This window comes from Paramisgurnus dabryanus, chromosome 10 (assembly GCF_030506205.2).
Source record: "Paramisgurnus dabryanus chromosome 10, PD_genome_1.1, whole genome shotgun sequence".
NCBI lineage: Eukaryota > Metazoa > Chordata > Actinopteri > Cypriniformes > Cobitidae > Paramisgurnus > Paramisgurnus dabryanus.
The window spans coordinates 5,385,854-5,407,422 of NC_133346.1; the positions used below are offsets into that span (position 1 = coordinate 5,385,854).

General features: G+C 38.8%; 4 protein-coding genes across 4 annotated transcripts; all 4 read right to left on the minus strand.

The window, feature by feature from the left end:
* Nucleotides 1-4,475: 4,475 nt before the first annotated feature.
* On the minus strand, nt 4,476-9,281 carry LOC135746830 (trace amine-associated receptor 13c-like). Its single transcript, XM_065265549.1, has 3 exons — nt 9,186-9,281; nt 8,779-8,866; nt 4,476-5,314 (listed from the first exon to the last, which is right to left on the minus strand). The coding sequence occupies exons 1-3, from the start codon at nt 9,279-9,281 to the stop codon at nt 4,476-4,478; spliced, it is 1,023 nt and encodes a 340-aa protein (XP_065121621.1).
* A 1,650-nt stretch (nt 9,282-10,931) lies between these two features.
* On the minus strand, nt 10,932-11,798 carry LOC135739129 (trace amine-associated receptor 13c-like). The gene has a single exon (XM_065257409.2). It carries the CDS (start codon nt 11,796-11,798, stop codon nt 10,932-10,934), a length of 867 nt encoding a protein of 288 aa, XP_065113481.2.
* Nucleotides 11,799-15,002: 3,204 nt separating this feature from the next.
* LOC135746819 (trace amine-associated receptor 13c-like) lies at nt 15,003-15,971 on the minus strand. The gene has a single exon (XM_065265538.1). The coding sequence runs from the start codon at nt 15,969-15,971 to the stop codon at nt 15,003-15,005; it is 969 nt and encodes a 322-aa protein (XP_065121610.1).
* Nucleotides 15,972-18,613: 2,642 nt separating this feature from the next.
* Nucleotides 18,614-19,579, minus strand: LOC135739119 (trace amine-associated receptor 13c-like). The gene has a single exon (XM_065257402.1). The coding sequence runs from the start codon at nt 19,577-19,579 to the stop codon at nt 18,614-18,616; it is 966 nt and encodes a 321-aa protein (XP_065113474.1).
* Between the last annotated feature and the right edge of the window lie 1,990 nt (nt 19,580-21,569).

Here is a 21,569-nt window from a genome sequence, read left to right on the forward strand (position 1 = left end):
GAGTAAAGTCTCCTCCTGATAAGAGTTTGATCTGATCTTCTTACTGTTCTCTCATTTATAAAGTATCTGAATCAGACTGACTCAACCCATTCACCACCCACTCTGATGCAACATTGTTTTTCAATGGATACTATTTTGCCTTTTTACCTTTTCCTTTGTAGATGTTGTAAATGATGAGATTAGATGCAAAACCATGTTAGTGCTTCTGACTTTTCTTGTAAATTAGCTTTTTTTTTTACTTTTTAATGAATTCTGCCAACAAACCCGTATTTCTGCATGGCCTGAGGCTGTGATTAAGCGAATTTGAAACTAAAATATAATACGTGCCAAGAGCATCCGGATAATATCATCTAATTTTTGGTTACGTTTGGTGACGTTTAGCAGGTTTTGTATCTACCTGCCATGTTTCAATTTAAGAAACATTATGCCTACTAGTTCTAAAACTAGTTCCAGTCTGTCTGCCTGTTTCTGTTTCCATGTTTTTCCCATTTTCTCCATTTCCCATTATCCTCCACATTTCCTCACCTACTTAATATCTGCAATCCTCCTAACTTGCCAGCCATTACCCTCATCAGCTCCACTATATACTCTGTCTGTTTTCCTTATTGTTTTCCAGTCTTGTTTATGTTACATTGTTTTGTGTTACTTCTAGCCTGTATGTTTTTATGTTTATTGTTTGTTAAAGTTGATGATTTTTGGATATTCCTCATCTTCTTCATCTACTTCATCCTCTACCACACATAACATGACAGAAGACCGTACCTGAACATGTTATCTCCATAGGATCACCTTCTCTTCCACCTCCACCAAGATGGTCAGTTTTTGAAGATGTATGTGGAGGAAATTTTGGACTTTGCCCATCAAGTAAGTTGGAGCGACGGCATGCTCAGTCTTTGTTTTTGGATAGACTTTATGATTATTTGTTTTTTTTTCTCCTGTCACCTGCTAATGATATATTAACCCTAATCAATTTAATAATGTCATCCAATTAAATGGCTCTAATTTCGAGGTTGATATTGCTGATGAGGACAAATTAATAAATCAATCATCCAGCCCTATCCCAAAACCAGAGCAGTGCTCCAGCTTACTCAAAACCTGTTCAAAATACCTCCACAAATCCTGATATCTAGATTTTCCCACCAGCAATTCTTACGCACTCCATGAGGTGCAAACGCACTTTCCTGAAGTCTGCGAGGTTCCTGCTCACTCTCTTGAAGTCGCAAGGTGCCTGCTCGCTCTCCTGAAGCCCGTAAGATGCACGTTCGCTCTCTTGAAGTCCCCGAGGTGCACTCTTGCTCTCCTGAGCACCACAAGGTGCACGCTCGCACTCTTAACTGCCACAAAGTGTACGCTTGCTCTCCTAACTGCCACAAGGGGCAAGCCATGGGATGCATTTGGTCTGTTAACACCTCCCTGAACTCTTTGAGGAAAATTTTGGGGGCCTATCCTCTCACTGCCACTTTGCCCTTCTGCCTCTCCTACTATCCCCTCACCTGTGTTATGGCCACAGCGGCTGTCTGACTCTCCAATTCTCCAGTCTACTATGTTATGGACAAGGATGCAGTCTGTCTCTCCTGTGTGTGGGGTGCACCTCAAAGCTCTTGGTGCAGGCTGTGCCTCCCTGGCCTCCTGCTCTGCCAGTATTTTCCTGTCATCCTGCTCTGCTGGCACCTCCCTGTCATCCTGCTAGGCCAGCGCATCCCTGGCCGCCTTCTCTGCCGCCACCTCCCTGTTATCCTGCTCTGCTGGCACCTCCCTGTCATCCTGCTCTGTCACTCTCCTATACACCGGGAGGTGCAAGCTCACTTTCCTGAACAATGCAAGGTGCATGCTTGCTCTCCTGAACTTTACTTGGGCCCAATTATAGTTAGTTTATAGTTATTATACACTCACCTAAAGGATTATTAGGAACACCATACTAATACTGTGTTTGACCCCCTTTCGCCTTCAGTACTGCTTTAATTCTTTGTGGCATTGATTAACAAGGTGCTAAAAGAGTTCTTTAGAAATGTTGGCCCATATTGATAGGATAACATCTTGCATTTGATGGAGATTTTTGGGATGCACATCCAGGACACGAAGCTCCCGTTCCACCACATCTCAAAGATGCTCTATTGGGTCAAGATCTGGTGACTGTGGGGGCCATTTTAGTACAATGAGCTCATTGTCATGTTCAAGAAACAAATTTGAAATGATTCGAGCTTTGTGACATGGTGCATTAACCTGCTGGAAGTAGCCATCAGAAGATGGGTTCATGGTGGTCATAAAGGGATGGACATGGTCAGAAACAATGCTCAGGTAGGCCGTGGCATTAAAACGATGCCCAATTGGCACTAAGGGGCCTAAAGTGTAACAAAAAACATCCCCCACACTATTGCACCACCAACACCAGCCTGCACAGTGTAACAAGGCATGATGGATCCATGTTCTCATTCTGTTTACGCCAAATTCTGACTCTACCATCTGAATTTCTCAACAGAAATCGAGACTCATCAGACCAGGCAACATTTTTCCAGTCTTCAACTGTTTAACTTTGGTGAGCTCCTGCAAACTGTAGCCTCTTTTTCCTATTTGTAGTGGAGATGAGTGGTACCCGGTGGGGTCTTCTGCCCATCCGCCTAAAGGTTGTGCGTGTTGTGGCTTCACAAATGCTTTGCTGCATACCTCGGTTGTAACGAGTGGTTATTTCTGTCAAAGTTGCTCTTCTATCAGTTTGAATCAGTCGGTCCATTCTCCTCTGACCTCTAGCATCAACAAAGCATTTTCGCCCACATGAGTGCAGTGTACTGGATGTTTTCCCTTTGAACACCATTCTTTGTAAACCCTAGAAATGGTTGTGCATGAAAATCCCAGTAACTGAGCAGATTGTGAAATACTCATACCGGCCCGTCTGGCACAAACAACCATGCCACGCTCAAAATTGCTTAAATCACCTTTCTTTCCCATTCTCACATTCAGTTTGGAGTTCAGGCGATTGTCTTGACCAGGACCACACCCCTAAATGCATTGAAGCAACTGCCATGTAATTGGTTGATTAAATAATTGCATTTATGAGAAATTGAACAGATGTTCCTAATAATCCTTTAGGTGAGTGTATGTGTGCACGAGGACACTGTTGATATCTTTGCTTTTTTTGAAAGGGATGAAATTAGCAAGTATTTTATCCCATAATGGAATTTGACCTCTGCATTTAACCTATCCAGTGAGTCTTGGTTGTGAGCATGTTAGTAATTTCCTGCCTGCATTGAGAATCAAATCTGCAACATTTGGGTTACAAGTCAGACTTTATAATTAAGAGACCACAACTGAATTGATAAACCTCCACTGAACTGTTTGTTTAAGGATGTAAATCTTGCCATTAAATACATTCAGGACTGACTTTCAATGTGGTTCTAAGAGTACAGGATATAAGTATATTAATATGTACTGCTCTCATAGATTGGAGACAGCTGAATCTGACCTTTGAATGAAAAAAGGTGGGCTTATGTAAATGGTTTCCTTTAAAATATATATGATATGTTAACAAACGCATGCATTTTTCATATACGAAAAAAAATACTGAAAATTGTAGATATTAAATAAAATTGCACTAAATTAAAAATTCTTTTTTTGCTTATTTGACCTCTTGGTTATTTGTTTCTATACTGACTGGATCAAGACAGAAATTAACCATCTGAGAAATCAATTACAGTAATTTTTGAAGGCCAATTATATTTGTTATGCTTTGCTATTCAAAATGTGTACATGGTCTTGAGGGTCCTGTTAACATATATATGCTGCATCCAAAGATGATCCACCAAGTCATCAATAAAAGTGTGAAACAAACTCGCATGCAAATAGATTGACAGACTGATGCAATAGTTGCTCTTCCTGCAGGTCATGTCTTGCACGTTCGCATGTGAGAAATGTTCAGTTAGCCAACAGTCATTTATGGTCATAAAAATAATCAATCAACTTAGTTACTAATCAAGCTAAATAATTATTATTGTGCCTGAGTAGTGAGTGTGCATGTTTGCTTGTTACATCTATACATTTAACTCCAATGTTGATTCTCATGGATTTAAGACAATTTAAACATTGTATGTTGTTTAGTTTTACACACCTTTACACATGTAGATTTTCATTAATATATTTGGCCTGCAGTCTTAATAAACATTTACACAGTTGGCAAATTCTTTTTTCCAAAGCGACTGGGCAGTAAAAGGTACATTATACATTATTATCAGTATGTGTGTTCCTTCAGTTCAAACCGAGTAATTCCACCATTATGGATGTGACATTTGTAGTTAAAACTTGCAATATAAAATCATAGAGAATACCTTTATTGCCAATTTATTGAACCAGCAAACCGCTCCTTTAAGCCCTACCAAATGTAATCGTAATATATTGTGTTGAACCCCACCATTGTCTGATACGATCAATGCTAGTAAATCCAGCAGCTTAATTATAATTATAATGAACAAGACCAGTGGAAGTTATGCTGTGTTAAATATTTTGGATAGATTTAGGATGTGTTTAACTGATGTTCTAAACCAGGGGTAAAATATAGCATAGATAAGAGGATTCAGACCTGAATTTATATACAACATCCACATTATAAAATAGGCTATAACAGAAGTCAAGCTTGTGTTTGGTGATAGAGTTAAGGTATAATAGGGAATCCAGCTAAACAGATAAACCGTCACAATGATTCCTAATGTCAGAGCGGCTTTTCTCTCAGATTTCCTCCTCACTGAACCTTCTGTTAGATGTTTTCCACTCCTCATCAGAGAGTTTATAACTTTCACTTGATGATGTGCGACATAAAAGATTCTCAAATATAAAGTTATAATGATGGTACAGGGAAGCAGGAAAGACAGAAACACGTCAGTGATTTTCCAGACAAAAGTAACGATAACTGTACATTCTCCATAACATGTGTATTTACTTCGTGAGGTAGTTAAAGCTGAAATGGTATAAAATAAAGAGCAAAACCAGGAAACACAGATTATAATTATTGTTCTAGTTGTTGTTATTTTCTGAGGGTACAGCAGAGGGTGACACACAGCCACATAACGGTCAACAGCTATAAAAACTAAATTACTCAGAGATGTATTGAGGAGCAATCCCATGATTATTAAAAACAGTCTACATATAGTGTCCCCAAAGTACCAACATGTTTCAATAAACCTAATCGCCTCCAAGGGCATGACAATAAGTCCTACGAGCAGGTCTGCCACAGCCAGAGAGAGAATGAGCATGTTGGTTGGAGTGTGAAGCTTCTTAAAGTGATAGATGGAGATGATCACCAGCAGATTCAGAAACACAGTCCATACTGACAGCAATGAAAAAAACACATGCACATGCGCTGACGAGCTCGAAGGGAGGTTGCTCTGTGGTAGTGGGGGAGGGACATGAAATTGTAAACATTTGGAAACTGCTCAATCCTCCAGAGTTGCCGACGGCAGCTTTAATTATTATCGACAACAAATCAAATTAATTGAAGAGCGATTATGATCATAATGTTTTAAATCACCAAAAAATTTTAAATATTTGTCAAAGATAACACAAGTGAACCCAACATGTTGTTTTTGAATGAAGGTTTTTATTATTAAGGGAAAACAAAATCAAAAACTACATGCCCCTGTGTGAAAAGGTGTTTGCAACCTAAACCTAATAACTGGTTTGGCCACCCTTAGCAGCAACAACTGCAGTCAAGCATTTGCGAAAACTTGTAATTAGACTGTTACAGTGCTGTGTAGGAATTTTGGTCCACACATCTTTGCAGAATTGTTGTAATTGAGCTACACTGGAGGGTTTTTGAGCATAAACGACCTTTTTAAGGTCATGCCACAGCATCTCAATAGGATTCAGGTCAGGACTTGGACTAGGCCTCTCCAAAGACTTCACTTTGTTTCACTTCAGCCATTCAGAGGTGGAATTGCTGGTGTGTTTTGGATCATTATCCTGCTGCAGAACCCAAGTTTTTTTTTTCAGCTTAAGGTCACAAACAATTGGCCGGACATTGTCCTGCAGGATTTTTGGTAGACAGCAGAATTCATGGTTCCATTTATCACAGCCAAAGTCTTCCAGGTTCTGAAGCAGCAAAACTCAACCCATTCACCACCCACTCTGATGTAACATTGTTTTTCAATGGATATTATTTTGCGTTTTTACCTTTTCCTTTGTAGATGTATGTAAATTATGAGCTTAGATGCAAAACCATGTTAGTGCATCTGACATTTTCTTGTAAATTAGCTTTTTTTTTACTTTTAATGAATTCTGCCAACAAACCAGTATTTCTGAATGGCCTGAGGCCGTGATTAAGCAAATTTAAAACTACCTCACCTTAACACAACAAGGTGCATGTCTGCTCTCCTTCCTGCCACAAGGTGCAAGCCATGGGATGCATTTAGGCTGCTAATACCTCCCTGAACTCTTCAAGAAAATTTTGGGGGGCTATCCTCTCACTGCCATTGTGGCCTTCTGCCTCTCCTACTATCCTCTCACCTGTGTTACAGCCAGAGGTGGGTAGTAACAAATTACATTTACTTTGTTACATGTACTTGAGTAAATGTTTTGGGTAACTAGTACTTTTAGAGTAAATTTAAGGATGGGTACTTTTTACTCTTACTCAAGTACATTTCTTTTGGAAAAAAATTACTTTTACTTACTGCGCTTGTGATAAACGAGGCGCCCTGCCTTGTTATCCGATCACCCCCAGAGGGAGCCATCCCCTGAGTTTTTATGCTCATTTCGAACTACACTTCCCATGATTCCACATACCGGGACTGATTAAGTTTCACCTGCATCCAATCATGAACTGCTTAAATACTCCACTTGCACTTGAACTCAATACGAATTCTTGATTTGCCACGGCTGTCATTCATGAGCATTTTCTTGTCTGTTTATCATCCGGTTTGTTACTTTGATCTGTTTACTGACTTTACGATTGTTTACTGCCTGCCCTGATTATACTGCCTGTTACTGTGCATTCACACCGCCACCGGCGAGAGCGTCAATAAAAGCTCTGGCTGCCCTGCCAACGACGCTAAAGAAAAGGTGTAGTGGACACTCTGATGCTCGAATGCATTCTCTGAACTCCTCTCAGATGGAGGTTTCCCCCTTCCGATTGTTTGCCGCCGAACATTTCAGTTTTCCGTTTGGTTGCCGCCGAACCGCGTCATATCTCATTACCATTAAGTTGAGCTGATTTCAACTCTCCTCGACACTCACGCTGTACATGACGCGCCGCGTAGATTAAAATGTACTTTCTGATGGGTTCTTAAAAATCAAAGTTTTTGGGTGTTCTGTGTGAGGTCTAATGCAACAGTGTGCACATAAATGGGGCTAACTCAATATTGACAAATGTGATTGGCATTCAAAAAAAATTTCAGTGAAGTAACAAATCACTGGATTGCTTAAAATAACCGTTTTGTGCAGGTTGCTGCACACGTGCATGACTTAGCTTTTTCGACCATCGTCGAGTTTTATTGATTTAAAGCTGCGGTCAGCAACTTTTTTTATCAAATTTTTTTATCATATTCACTGAAACCGACACTATGCTCCAATAGAACAACATAAATTAGACTGTTTAAGAAAAAAACCTGCACTTCTAGCTCCACCTAGAGCCTGTTATTTGTTTTGCCAAAATCCACCGCTCCCGTTTCACTTGGTCCAGTCAGTGCAGGCCAGTTCATTTGCTCCAATCAGTGCAGGGCTGTGTAAAATCTGCCTGTCAATCACAGTACCTGCATGCGCCACAGACCCCCCCTCCCCCTCGCGCGTGTTACAATATCACGTGCATCCGCCTGAAGTTCACAGGTGTTTTGATTTGAACGCAGCGTGATGGCGGAGAGAACATTCACTAACAAACTTCCGATTCCTCAGTTAACAACTAGAGCTAGGAAAACAACAAATGAAAAGAAGGAAACAAAGACAGAAAGTGACCGTAATAAAACTAGGATTAATATTGGACAGGAAAGGTGGAGGAATCTACGAGATTTTAAAGGGTTCGAGCTGGACGCAGAGCTTGCAACATTTCTTCTCTACAGGTAATTATGCTTTATCAACCATTGATTGTATTTCGGAGTGTTATGTAAGTAATCTAAGTATTCTGGCTAAGTATGAATTCACAATAATACTGGTGCACATGCGCTGACGAGCTCGAAGGGAGGTTGCTCTGTGGTAGTGGGGGAGGGACATGAAATTGTAAACATTTGGAAACTGCTCAATCCTCCAGAGTTGCCGACGGCAGCTTTAATTATTATCGACAACAAATCAAATTAATTGAAGAGCGATTATGATCATAATGTTTTAAATCACCAAAAAATTTTAAATATTTGTCAAAGATAACACAAGTGAACCCAACATGTTGTTTTTGAATGAAGGTTTTTATTATTAAGGGAAAACAAAATCAAAAACTACATGCCCCTGTGTGAAAAGGTGTTTGCAACCTAAACCTAATAACTGGTTTGGCCACCCTTAGCAGCAACAACTGCAGTCAAGCATTTGCGAAAACTTGTAATTAGACTGTTACAGTGCTGTGTAGGAATTTTGGTCCACACATCTTTGCAGAATTGTTGTAATTGAGCTACACTGGAGGGTTTTTGAGCATAAACGACCTTTTTAAGGTCATGCCACAGCATCTCAATAGGATTCAGGTCAGGACTTGGACTAGGCCTCTCCAAAGACTTCACTTTGTTTCACTTCAGCCATTCAGAGGTGGAATTGCTGGTGTGTTTTGGATCATTATCCTGCTGCAGAACCCAAGTTTTTTTTTTTTCAGCTTAAGGTCACAAACAATTGGCCGGACATTGTCCTTCAGGATTTTTGGTAGACAGCAGAATTCATGGTTCCATTTATCACAGCCAAAGTCTTCCAGGTTCTGAAGCAGCAAAACAGCCCCAGACCATCACAGTACCATCACCATATGTTACTTTTGGTATGATGTTCTTTTTCTGAAATGCAGTGTTACTTTTATGCCAGACATAATGGGACACACACCTTCCAAAAAGTTTAACTTTTGACTCATTAGTCCACAGAGTATTTCCCCAAAAGTCTTGGGGATCATCAATATGTTTTCTAGCCAAACTGAGACAAGCCTTTATGTTCTATTCACTCAGCAGTGGGTTTTGTCTTGGAACTCTGCCATGCAGGCCATTTTTGCCCAGTCTATTTCTTATGGTGGAGTCATGAACGCTTACCTTAACTGAGGCAAGGGAGGCCTGCAGTTCTTTAGATGTTGTTGTGGGGTCTTTTGTGACCTCTTTAATGAGTTGTCTCTGCGCTCTTGGGGTCATTTTGGTCAGCCAGCAACACCTGGGAAGGTTCTTCACTGTTCCATGTTTTCGCCATTTGTGGATAATGGCACTTACTGGGGTTCGCTGAAGTCCTAAATCTTTAGAAATTGCTTTATAACCTTTCCAGACTGATAGATCTCAATTATGTTCTTTTTCATTTTTTTCCTGAATATCTTTGGATCTCGACATGATAGCTTTTAAGGATCTTTTGGTCCTATTTAAGTAATTTCTTGATCGTGAACAGGTCTAGCAGTAATCAGGCATGGGTGTGGCTAGAGAAATTGAACTCACTTGTGATAAACCATTGTTACAGTAAATTATGTTGTAACAGGGGGGCAAAGACTTTTTCACAAAGGGCCATGTAGTTTTGGATTTTGTTTTTCCTTAAAATAAAAACCTTAATTTAAAAACTGCATGTTGTGTTCACTTGTGTTATATTTGATGAATATTTACATTTGTTTGATGATCTGAAACACCTGATTCAGTTAATCAGCTTGTTAGTGTGTTAATTAAGGAAACGTTTCAAACATTCTAGAAGGAGCCTAATGAGTGGAATCAGGTGTTTCATATAAGAAGACATCTAAAACATTCTGGGAGGGGGCCCGAGGACTGGAGTTGAGAACCAGTGCTTTAGGCCATGGGTTTGCAACGTTGTTCCTGGAGGGCACATGTCCTTTGCAGGACAGGTGCCTTTAAGGAACAGGGTTGGAGACCCATGCATTAGGCCAATGATATACAGGTTCAGTGTATTTTCTGCACATGAAAGCATGTGTCATAACTGTTCACACAAAGGTCAACAACTCGTCGGAAACAATAGAATTTTTTGTTGTTGTTTGTTTTGCTTTTTTCTGCATCTGCTTTAGGCAGGTAAACTTTTCTGAAACTTAGTCTGGAACATAATGTTTTTTTTTATATGTCTAATCTTAATGTTTAATGCCTATTGTCTTATACATGTAGTCATTCTGATAGAGCAATGAGGCAGGATTTTGATCACCGTAATATAAATTGGCCTCCTAGATAAAAAGGTAACATGGGCTGATTTAAACTCCCATATTAACAGACTGATGCAATAGTTGCTCTTCATGCAGGTCATGTCTTGCACGTTCATAAATGTTCAGTTAGCCAACAGTCATTTATGCACATAAGATAATTAATCAACTTAGTTACTAATCAAGCTAAATAATTATTTTGCATGATTAGTGAGTGTGCATGTTTGCTTGTTACATCTATACATTCAACTGCGATGTTGATACTGAAGGATTTAAGACTTAACATTGTATGTTGTTTAGTTGTATACTTACACATGTAGATTTTAATTTATATATTTGGCCACAGTTGGCAAATGCTTTTATCCAAAGCAACTAAGAGTGCCGTACGAGGTATATTATACATTAATTTCAGCATGTGTGTTGCCTTCGTTTGAACCGGGCAATCCCAACATTATTGATGTCAACATTTGTATTGAAAACTTGAAATATAAATTCACAGAGAATGCCTTTATTACCAATATATTGAACAAGCTAATCAATCTTCTAAGCCTTACCAAATGTAATCATAATATCTTGTGTTTAACCCCATCATTGTCCGATTCGATCAATACTAGTATATTCAGAACGTTAATATTATTATAATGAACAAGACCAATAGTAGTTATGCTGGCTTAAATATTTTGGATAGATTTAGGATGTGTTTAACTGACATTCTAAACCAGGGGTAAAATATAGCATAGATGAGAGGATTCAGACCTGAATTAATATACAACATCCATAATATAAAATAGGCTATAACAGAAGTCATGCTTGTGATTGGTGTTAAAGATAAACTATAATAGGGAATCCAGCAAAACAGATAAACCGTCACAATGATTCCTAATGTCAGAGCGGCTTTACTCTCAGATTTCCTCCTCACTGAACCTTCTGTTAGATGTTTTCCACTCCTCATCAGAGAGTTTATAACTTTCACTTGATGATGTGCGACATAAAAGATTCTCAAATATAAAGTTATAATGACGGTACAAGGAAGCAGAAAAAACAGGAACAGGTCAATGATTTTCCAGACAAAAGTAATGATAAATGTACATTCTCCATAACATGTGTATCTACTTTGTGAGGTAGTTAAAGCTGAATTGGTATAAACTGAAGAGCAGAACCAGCAAACACAGATACTAATTATTGTTCTAGCCGTTGTTATTTTCTGTGGGTACAGCAGAGGTTGACACACAGCCACATATCGGTCAACAGCTATTAAAACTAAATTACTCAAAGATGTATTAGTGAGCAATCCCATTATTGTTAAAAACAGTCTACAGATAGTGTCTCCAAAGTACCAACATGTTTCAATCAACCTTATCGCCTCCAATGGCATGACAATAAGTCCTACAAGCAGGTCGGCCACAGCCAGAGAGAGAATGAGCATGTTGGTTGGAGTGTGAAGCTTCTTGAAGTGAGAGATGGAGATGATCACCAGCAGATTCAGAAACACAGTCCATACTGACAGCAATGAAAAAAACACATACATGATATTGTATTCATGTGTGGAGCGTTTTGTCTTGATGCATGATGAGTTAATGGCAGGAAAGCAGTATTGAGTCTCATGATCTTCTGTCTTATAGGCCATAAGTAAAGTCTCCTCCTGGTAAGAGTTTGATCTGATCTCCATACTGTTCTCCTATTTATACAGTTTCTGAATCAGACTGACTCAACCCATTTTACCACCCCCTCTGATGCCACATTGTTCTTTACTGGATATTATGTAGCCTTTTTAGATGTTTGTAAATGATGAGTGCAGAGGCAAAACACTCTAAGCAGGACTCTAGACTGTGACCAAAATGGTTGCAAATGCGATAATGTTTTGAGTCAAATGTTGTGAATACATAAGGTTCAAGTTGTTTTGGTACCTGCCTGGCACATGAGTCCATATCTGGGTATACTTTTTCTGCATCCGTCTCATGCACGCACATGTCCTCAGCACTTTCAGTATATTCAAGCAAGCATACGCACAGTTGGACTTGTTCAATACATACTGTTACCCTATACAAATAATTACCAGGCAGCCAGGGCACCACTGCTTCGTGTCATTTACAGGACATTCAAAAATTTAGGATAGATGAGGAAAAGTTACGGATCAACCATCGCAAACAAAGTTTAGCACAAACATCAAGAAAACAAAGAACAGATTTGCGAAGGTCTTGAGAACAAAATGCGAGGGTCTCTGTTCAGTTCAGTTCAGTATTTATTTATCCCCATAGGGAAATTTGGGTTGCAGCGAAACACTCACTCAGACATTTGACAATTTTCACATTGGCATACGTATGTACGTATACATATATGTATACACACACATACACATATATAAAAGATAAAGAATAATAATAAATAAGTAAAAACCTTAATTATAGAATTCACATTAAGCTCTGGAAGCTTCAGATCATCAGATGGTCATGATTTGACCTCACGGCACACTCACAGTGTACCCATGCTACAGTATGATCACTATAAGAGGTCACACTCATTGTGCACTTACTGTATACCATGAACTCAAGATTTTGAATTCACAATAAGCTAGGGCTGGACGATATATCGGATGAGATTGTTTTGTGCACCTCACAGTAAAGCCGGTTCGGTGATTAGTACTAAATAGTCATCACATGATTTCAAATGGAGCGCCATTTACTACACAGAGCCATAGTTCAATGATAGGGTGGACAATATTGTATTTATAATAACAGGCAAAATCCAACAAAGCAGATAAACTGTGACAATAAGTCCTAATGTCAGAACCGCTTTCCCCTTAGACTTTTTCCTGCATGAACCTTTCATTACACATTTTCCACCCACATCAGTGCTTTAAGTGGGCCGGAACCAGGGGGGCAGGGTTTCATATTTTATTGAAGCTTCCCAGGGCGCCGCCATTGCTTAGCGAACACCCACCTGCTGTTAGCATTCCATTGACTCCCATTAATTTTGGCTTCACTTTGACAGCGAATAACTTTACATCCCATGCGTTTAAAGACTCCAATTGTCCTTTAATTATTTCTAAAGAAACAAGAAAATGTATAAAAGGCTCCATTACCTTGTATCTTACGTTATGCCCCAGTAGAAGCAGTTTTTGTAAAAATATGCTAACGATTGCATCATAACCTGCGACTCTCTGTCGCACAGTAGAGAAATTACCGTATGGACAGGAGGAGAAGCTCGGAGGCAATCTTTTACTGTCTATGAAGCAATCGGTGGGACGTGGAGGAATAAAGTCATAGGAGATTATTAATCAGAATCCTTACCCAAATGTGTTCCTGTTCGCGCTCGCCGTCTCTGCAAGATTCGGCTGGTGATTCAGATTTCTCTTGGCACGGCTATTAGAAGACTTACAATTGTCAGACAGGTTGCTCACGTGATATCTACGTCATCAAGCTCAGTTTGAGTCTGCGCAGTACCCTCGACACCCAGGAAGTGGGTGCTTCTAATTGACTTCACTTGTCTCCGTTGAATTCAATGGGGTCACTGTGTCCATTTTTTTTTACTGTCTATGGCCGGAACGTGCCGGTACTCAGTACCGCCACTTCTAAATATAGCTTTTGAGCGTACCACCACCTCTCTGTGCGCCCAGAACATGCTTTTAGCGTACCGGAACGCTCATTTGCACATCTGTTTAAAAATCAGAGGTTTAATTTAGTCCTTTGGCTGCGCTGCCGATTTTCAGAGCGCCCTTCACAATGTACGCATCCTAATTCGTCCCACCGAGAGCAGAGACTACATTACCCATACACCCTTGCGTCGCTTTTGCCGCTGACTGTCAGTCAGTGTGGTCTGGACTGGAGAGGTGTGTGTTTGTGTGTGAAAGGCGCAACCATAGCTGCTCGGTTAAAATGAAAACACAATGAACACTTAATATGCCCTCCTTGTTTCAGACTCTAAGTAGTAAAAGAACAACTCACATGTAAGTAAGTGTCACGTCTTGCACATTCAAGTGAGAAATGTTCAGTTAGCCAACAGTCAATTATGCAAATAAAATAATTAATCAACTTAGTTACTTATCAAGCTAAATAATTATCATTGTGCCTGAGTATTGAGTGTGCATGATTGCTTGTTTTATCTATACATTCAACTGTAATGTTGATTCTGATGTATTTAAGACTAAACATTGTATGTTGTTTATTTATACACACCACATGTAGATTTTTATTTATATATTTGGCCTGCAGTCTCCATAAACATTTAATAATTATCCAAAGCGACTTACAGTGCGGTACAAGGTACATTATACATCATTATCAGTATGTGTGTTGCCTCTGAGCATCCCAGCATTATGGATGTGACATTTGTAGTTAAAACTTAAAATATAAATTCTCAGAGAATGCCTTTATTACCAATAAAACAAACTAGCAAACCACTCTTTTATGTAAATCATAATGTAATCATAATATCTTGACCCACAACTCCCACAGCACACATACCAGTATTTACACTTGATAACAATTGTAAGCTATGTAAAAAATATATGTAGTCTTACATAAAATTGCAGATCAGTGGGAACAAGGCCATCATTCACTGTTGCCATTTTGTATTTTTCACTGAAACCATTTTTTGCCAGCGAGCAGTTTTGTCTTTCACGAATTTATCATAAAATGTGGAGCCGTCTACAGTAGTTGCTGAACCCCATAATTTTCCGATTCGATCAATGCTAGTAAATCCAGAACCTCAGTTATTATTATAATGAACAAGACTATGCTGTGTTAAATATGTTGGATAGATTTAGGATGTGTTTAACTGACGTTCTAAACCAGGGGTAAAATATAGCATAGATGAGAGGATTCACACCTGAATTAATATACACCATCCATAATATAAAATAGGCTGTAACAGAAGTCATGCTTGTGTTTGGTGTTAGATTTAAGGTATAATAGGGAATCCAGCAAAACAGATAAACTGTCATAATGATTCCTAATGTCAGAGCGGCTTTACTCTCAGATTTCCTCCTCACTGAACCTTCTGTTAGATGTTTTCCACTCCTCATCAGAGAGTTTATAACTTTCACTTGATGATGTGCGACATAGAAGATTCTCAAATATAAAGTTATAATGACGGTACAAGGAAGCAGGAAAGACAGAAACACGTCCATAATTGTCAAGGCGAAAGTAGTGATAAATGTACATTCTCCATAACATGTGTATTTACTCTTTGAGGAAGTTGTAACAGCTGAAATGTTATAAGCTGAAGAGCAGAACCAAGAAACACAGATCATAATTATTGTTCTTGTCATTGTTATTTTCTGTGGGTACAGCAGAGGGTGACACACAGCCACATAACGGTCAACAGCTATTAAAACTAAATTACTCAGAGATGTAAAGGGGAGCAATCCCATGATTATTAAAATCAGTTTACAGAAAGTGTCTCCAAAGTACCAACATGTTTCAATCAACCTAATTGCCTCCAAGGGCATGATAATAAGTCCAATGAGCAGGTCGGCCACAGCCAGAGAGAGAATGAGCATGTTGGTTGGAGTGTGAAGCTTCTTGAAGTGAGAGATGGAGATGATCACCAGCAGATTCAGAAACACAGTCCATACTGACAGCAATGAAAAAAACACATACATGATATTGTATTCATGTCTGGAGCGTTTTGTCTTGATGCACGATGAGTTAATGGCAGGAAAGCAGTATTGAGTCTCATGAGCTTCTGTCTCATAGGCCATGAGTAAAGTCTCCTCCTTATAGGAGTTTGATCTGATCTTCTTTTTTTATACATTGTCAGGATCAGACTGACTCAACCCCTGCACCACCCACTCTGATGCAACATTGTTTTTCAGTTTATATTATTTTGTCCTTTTTTTAACATTCTTGCTGTCTGCCGCCCCATGTTTTTAATGCCTAAAGTTGAAAAAAGCCAAAGCTGAGCAGAAAAGCACTCAACGTCATTCATGTTTTTTTTTCATTGTTCAAATAAATGCGGGGAGAGAATGGGCCTTTCATCGCTTGGAACAACCGAAGACTGAATTAGATGAAGTTCCTACTCATCGACCATTAAAACAGTAGGTACTAAATAGCATATAGGACGTACTACATCCGCCATGTTGATGCATCACGTGATAACAAGTTAGTCGTTAACTAGAATGACATTAAACAAGCGCAATTTAACCACAATGGACAGCTGTTTCATTTATGTATTTGCATTTAAACACAGTAGAGTCGAGTTACTTCTTTTGGCATTTTTTTTTATAAAACAATGGCTCTCTGTTTTCTTCTTTATTGGATAACTCCTATCCTGGGGGCTCACGGGATAGTAAAGTCTGGGTACTTTTTGCCTACTGTTTTTGCACCTCTCACCTCGATCAATGTCAGAGCATGCTGCTTCTTTTTAAAGTTTCTGCTAATATGACAGTTAACAGCAAACCAAAGCTTTAAGACCGTTCATGTTTAATACTTGACTGACAGGACAGCTGACTCGGTGGTTGCCTAGCAACATTAACATCAGTAACATCATCACTTTCCCTACTCCCTACTCCCCCTCTCGCTCGAACTTCAGTCAATATTACTGCGACCGAGGTAGAAGTGCTGCAAACTAACTGCTTTTCTGCAATACAATATAGTTCTAATTTTTTATCCGCTTAAAAAATCGCCACGTTTTTTTTGTGCCACCATACTTGCTTGTGTATCTACTCATGTAACAGTCTTTAAATAGGTTTCTTAGGGTGCAGTTCTTTGGATGTTGTTGTGGGGTCTTTTGTGACCTCTTGAATGTGTCGTCGCTGCGCTCTTGGGGTCATTTTGGTCAGCCAGCAATTCCTGGGAAGGTTCTTCACTATTCCATGTTTTCGCCATTTGTGGATAATGGCACTTACTGTGGTTCGCTGAAGTCCCAAATCTTTAGAAATGGCTTTATAACCTTTCCAGACTAATAGATCTCAATTATGTTCTTTCTCATTTGTTTCTTGATATCTTTGGATCTCGGCATAATGGCTAGCATGTTTTAACAGGGGTGCAAACACTTTGTCACATAGGGCCATGTAGTTTTGGATTTTGTTATCTCTTAATAATAAAACCTTCATTTAAAAACTGCATGTTGTGTTATCTTTGATGAATATTAAAGTGTCCCAGGACATTTTAGATGTCTCCATGTATAAAACACCTGATTCAGTTCATCAGCTTGTAAGTGTGTTAATTAAGTAATTTTTTCAAACATTCTGAAAGGAGCCTGATAAGTGGAATCAGGTGTTTCATATAAGGAGACATCTAAAACATTCTGGGATTGGGGGCCCGAGAACTGGAGTTGAGAATCATTGCTTTAGGCCATGGGTTTGCAACGTTGATCCTGGAGGGCACATGTCCTCTGCAGGACAGGTGCCATTCAGGAACAGGGTTGGAGACCCATGCTTTAGGCCAATGATATACAGGTTCAGTGTATTTTCTGCACATGAAAGCATGTGTCATAACTGTTCACACAAAGGTCAACAACTCGTTCTAAATGTAGTCAGAAACAATAGATTTTTTGTTGTTGTTTGTTTTGCTTAATGTGTTTTTTTCTGCATCTGTTTTAGGCAGGTAAACCTTTCTGAGTCCCAGTCTGGAACATAATGGTTATTTTTATATGTCTAATCTTAATGTTTAATGCCTATTGTCTTAAACATGTAGTCATTCTGATAGAGCAATAAGGCAGGATTTTAATCTCTATAATACAAATTGGCCTTCTAGATAAAAAAGGTAAAGTGGGCTGATTCAAACTCACATGTAAGTAGATTGACAGACTGATGCAATAGTTGCTCTTTATGCAGGTCATGTCTTGCAAGTTCATGTAAGAAATGTTCAGTTAGCCAACATTCATTTATGCACATAAAATAATGAATCAACTTGTGACCAATCAAGCTAAACAATTATCATTGTCCCTGAGTATTGAGTCTGCATATTTGCTTGTTTTATCCATACATTTAACCGCAATGTTGATTCCGATGGATTTAAGACTAAACATTGTATGTAGTTTATTTGTACACACCTTTACACATGTAGATTTTAATTTATATATTTGGCTACGGTTAGCAAATGCTTTTATCCAAAGAGTGTCGTACAAGGTACATTATACATTATTTTCAGCATGCATGTTGCCTTTGTTTGAACCGGACAATCCCAACATTATGGATGTTAACATTGGTATTGAAAACTTGAAATATAAATTCACAGAGAATGCCTTTATTACCAATATATTGAACAAGCTAATCAATCTTTTAAGCCTTACCAAATGTAATCGTAATATCTTGTGTTTAACCCCATCATTGTCCGATTCGATCAATGCTAGTATATTCAGAACCTTAATTATTATTATAATGAACAAGACCAATAGAAGTTATGCTGGTTTAAATATTTTGGATAGATTTAGGATGTGTTTAACTGACGTTCTAAACCAGGGGTAAAATATAGCATAGATGAGAGGATTCAGACCTGAATTAATAAACAACATCCACAACATAAAATAGGCTATAATAAAAGTCATGCTTGTGTTTGGTGTTAAAGATAAACTATAATAGGGAATCCAGCAAAACAGATAAACCGTCACAATGATTCCTAATGTCAGAGCGGCTTTGCTCTCAGATTTCCTCCTCACTGAACCTTCTGTTAGATGTTTTCCACTCCTCATCAGAGAGTTTATAACTTTCACTTGATGATGTGCGACATAGAAGATTCTCAAATATAAAGATATAATGACGGTACAAGGAAACAGGAAAAACAGAAACATGTCAATAAATTTCCAGACAAAAGTAACAATAAATGTACATTCTCCATAACAGTTGTATCTACTTTGCGAGGTAGTTAAAGCTGAACTGGTATAAACTGAAGAGCACAACCAGCAAACACAAATAATAATAATTGTTCTAGTCATTGTTATTTTCTGTGGGTACAGCAGAGGTTGACACACAGCCACATAACGGTCAACAGCTATTAACACTAAATTACTCAGAGATGTAGTGATGAGCAATCCCATTATTATTAAAAACAGTCTACAGATAGTCTCTCCAAAGTACCAACATGTTTCAATAAACCTAATCGCCTCCAAGGGCATGACAATAAGTCCTACGAGCAGGTCGGTCACAGCCAGAGAGAGAATGAGCATGTTGGTTGGAGTGTGAAGCTTCTTGAAGTGAGAGATGGAGATGATCACCAGCAGATTCAGAAACACAGTCCATACTGACAGCAATGAAAAAAACACATACATGATATTGTATTCATGTGTGGAGCGTTTTATCTTGATGCATGATGAGTTAATGTCAGGAAAGCAGTATTGAGTCTCATGATCTTCTGTCTTATAGGCCATGAGTAAAGTCTCCTCCTGTTAAGAGTTTGATCTGATCTCCTTTTTTTATTTATACATTGTCAGGATCAGACTGACTCAACCCATGCACCACCCACTCTGATGCAACATTGTTTTTTAGTAGATATTGTTTTGTCCTTTTTTAACATGAGCTCAGATGCGAAACCTATGGGCCTTGCATTTTTGCCGCCTGCCCCCCCCCACATGTTTTTGAAGGAGTGCTTTTAATGCCTGAAGTTGAAAAAAGCCAAAGCTGAGCGGAAAAGCACTCAACGTCATTCATGGGTTTTTCATTGTCCAATAAATGTGGGGAGAGAATGGGCCTTTCATCGCTTGGCACAAGCGAAGACTGAATTAAAACAGTAGGTACTAAATAGCATATAGGACGTACTACATACGCCATGTTGATGCATCACATGATAACAAGTTAGTCGTTAACTAGAATGACATTAAACAAGCGCAATTTAACCACAATGGACAGCTGTTTAATTTATGTATTTGCATTTTGCATTGCATTTTTGCCTACTGTTTTTGCACCTCTCACCTTCGATCAATGTCAGAGCACGCTGCTTTTTAAAGTTTCTGCTAATATGACAGTTAACAGCAAACCAAAGTTTTAAGAGCGTTCATGTTTTATACTTGACTGACAGGACAGCTGACTCGGTGGTTGCCTAGCAACATTAACATCAGTAACATCATCACTTCCCCTTTCGCTTAAACTTCATTCAATATCCCATCCTCATGCCCGTGGCGTCAATATTTGACGCACTTGACCATGCGTCAATATGTTATGCCGAGGGTATACCTTTCGCGTCATTTTTTGACGAACTGGGGACTTCAATACTATTACGTCCGTTGCATTCTCTTTCCTATTTTCTTACCATTTTCGCGTCGGTTTAGGGTTAGATTTACATAATGACATCCCTACCCAAACCTAACTCTAACCCCAACGCCAGGTGACAACTGTGTCTAACCCCAACGCCAGGTGACAACTGTTTAAACTGTTTAATTTCGTGTACACTGTTTAATATGCGTAATCTAACCCTAAACCGACGCGAAAATGGTAAGAAAATAGGAAAGAGAATTCAACGGACGTAATAGTATTGAAGTCCCCAGTTCGTCAAAAAATGACGCGAAAGGTATACCCTCGGCGTAACATATTGACGCATGGTCAAGTGCGTCAAATATTGACGCCATGGGCATGAGGATGTGTAGCAATATCACACTGTCGGGGCTTATTTCCCGATAACTATCGGCTGCCTCTACATTATCCCTTACTTAATGTACACTCAGCACCCCATTTTGGCAGAAAATAAACAGACATTTTTGCAAATTTATTAAAAAAGAAAAACTGAAATATCACATGATATCATAAGTTTTCAGACCCTTTGCAGTGACACTCATATTTAACTCACATGCTGTCCATTTCTTCTGATCTTCCTTGAGATGGTTCAAATCCTTCATTGGAGTCAAGATTTGTTTAATTAAACTGATTGTAATTGATTAGGAAAGGCCCACACCTGTCTATATAAGACCTTACAGCTCACAGTGCATGTCAGAGCAAATTAAAAACTTGTAAAAAAACATTTTAAATGGACTGCCAATGTGGGTATAGAATACAGTATATCAGTGTATGGCTCTTATACAATTTAAACTGTTAAACCTGAGCCTTAAAAAAAGGAATAGCTAACAATTTCAATTTTGTTTCATGACTATTATAATGAGTGGCTTTTAAACTTTAGTTGAGTGATTTATGAGTGGTGAAATTTACAATACGAAAAATTAATATACACCTTTACACGTGTAGCTTATAATTTATATATTTGCCCTGCAGTTTCTAACATTTACACAGTTGGCAGATGCTTTAATCCAAAGTTTAATCCATTATTACTGCTGTACCATTATGCTATACAGGAGCCTACTGAACACCTGATGGGTTTTATTAGTAATATGGCAAACCACTCTTTAATGCACTGCCAAATGTAAGCCTAAT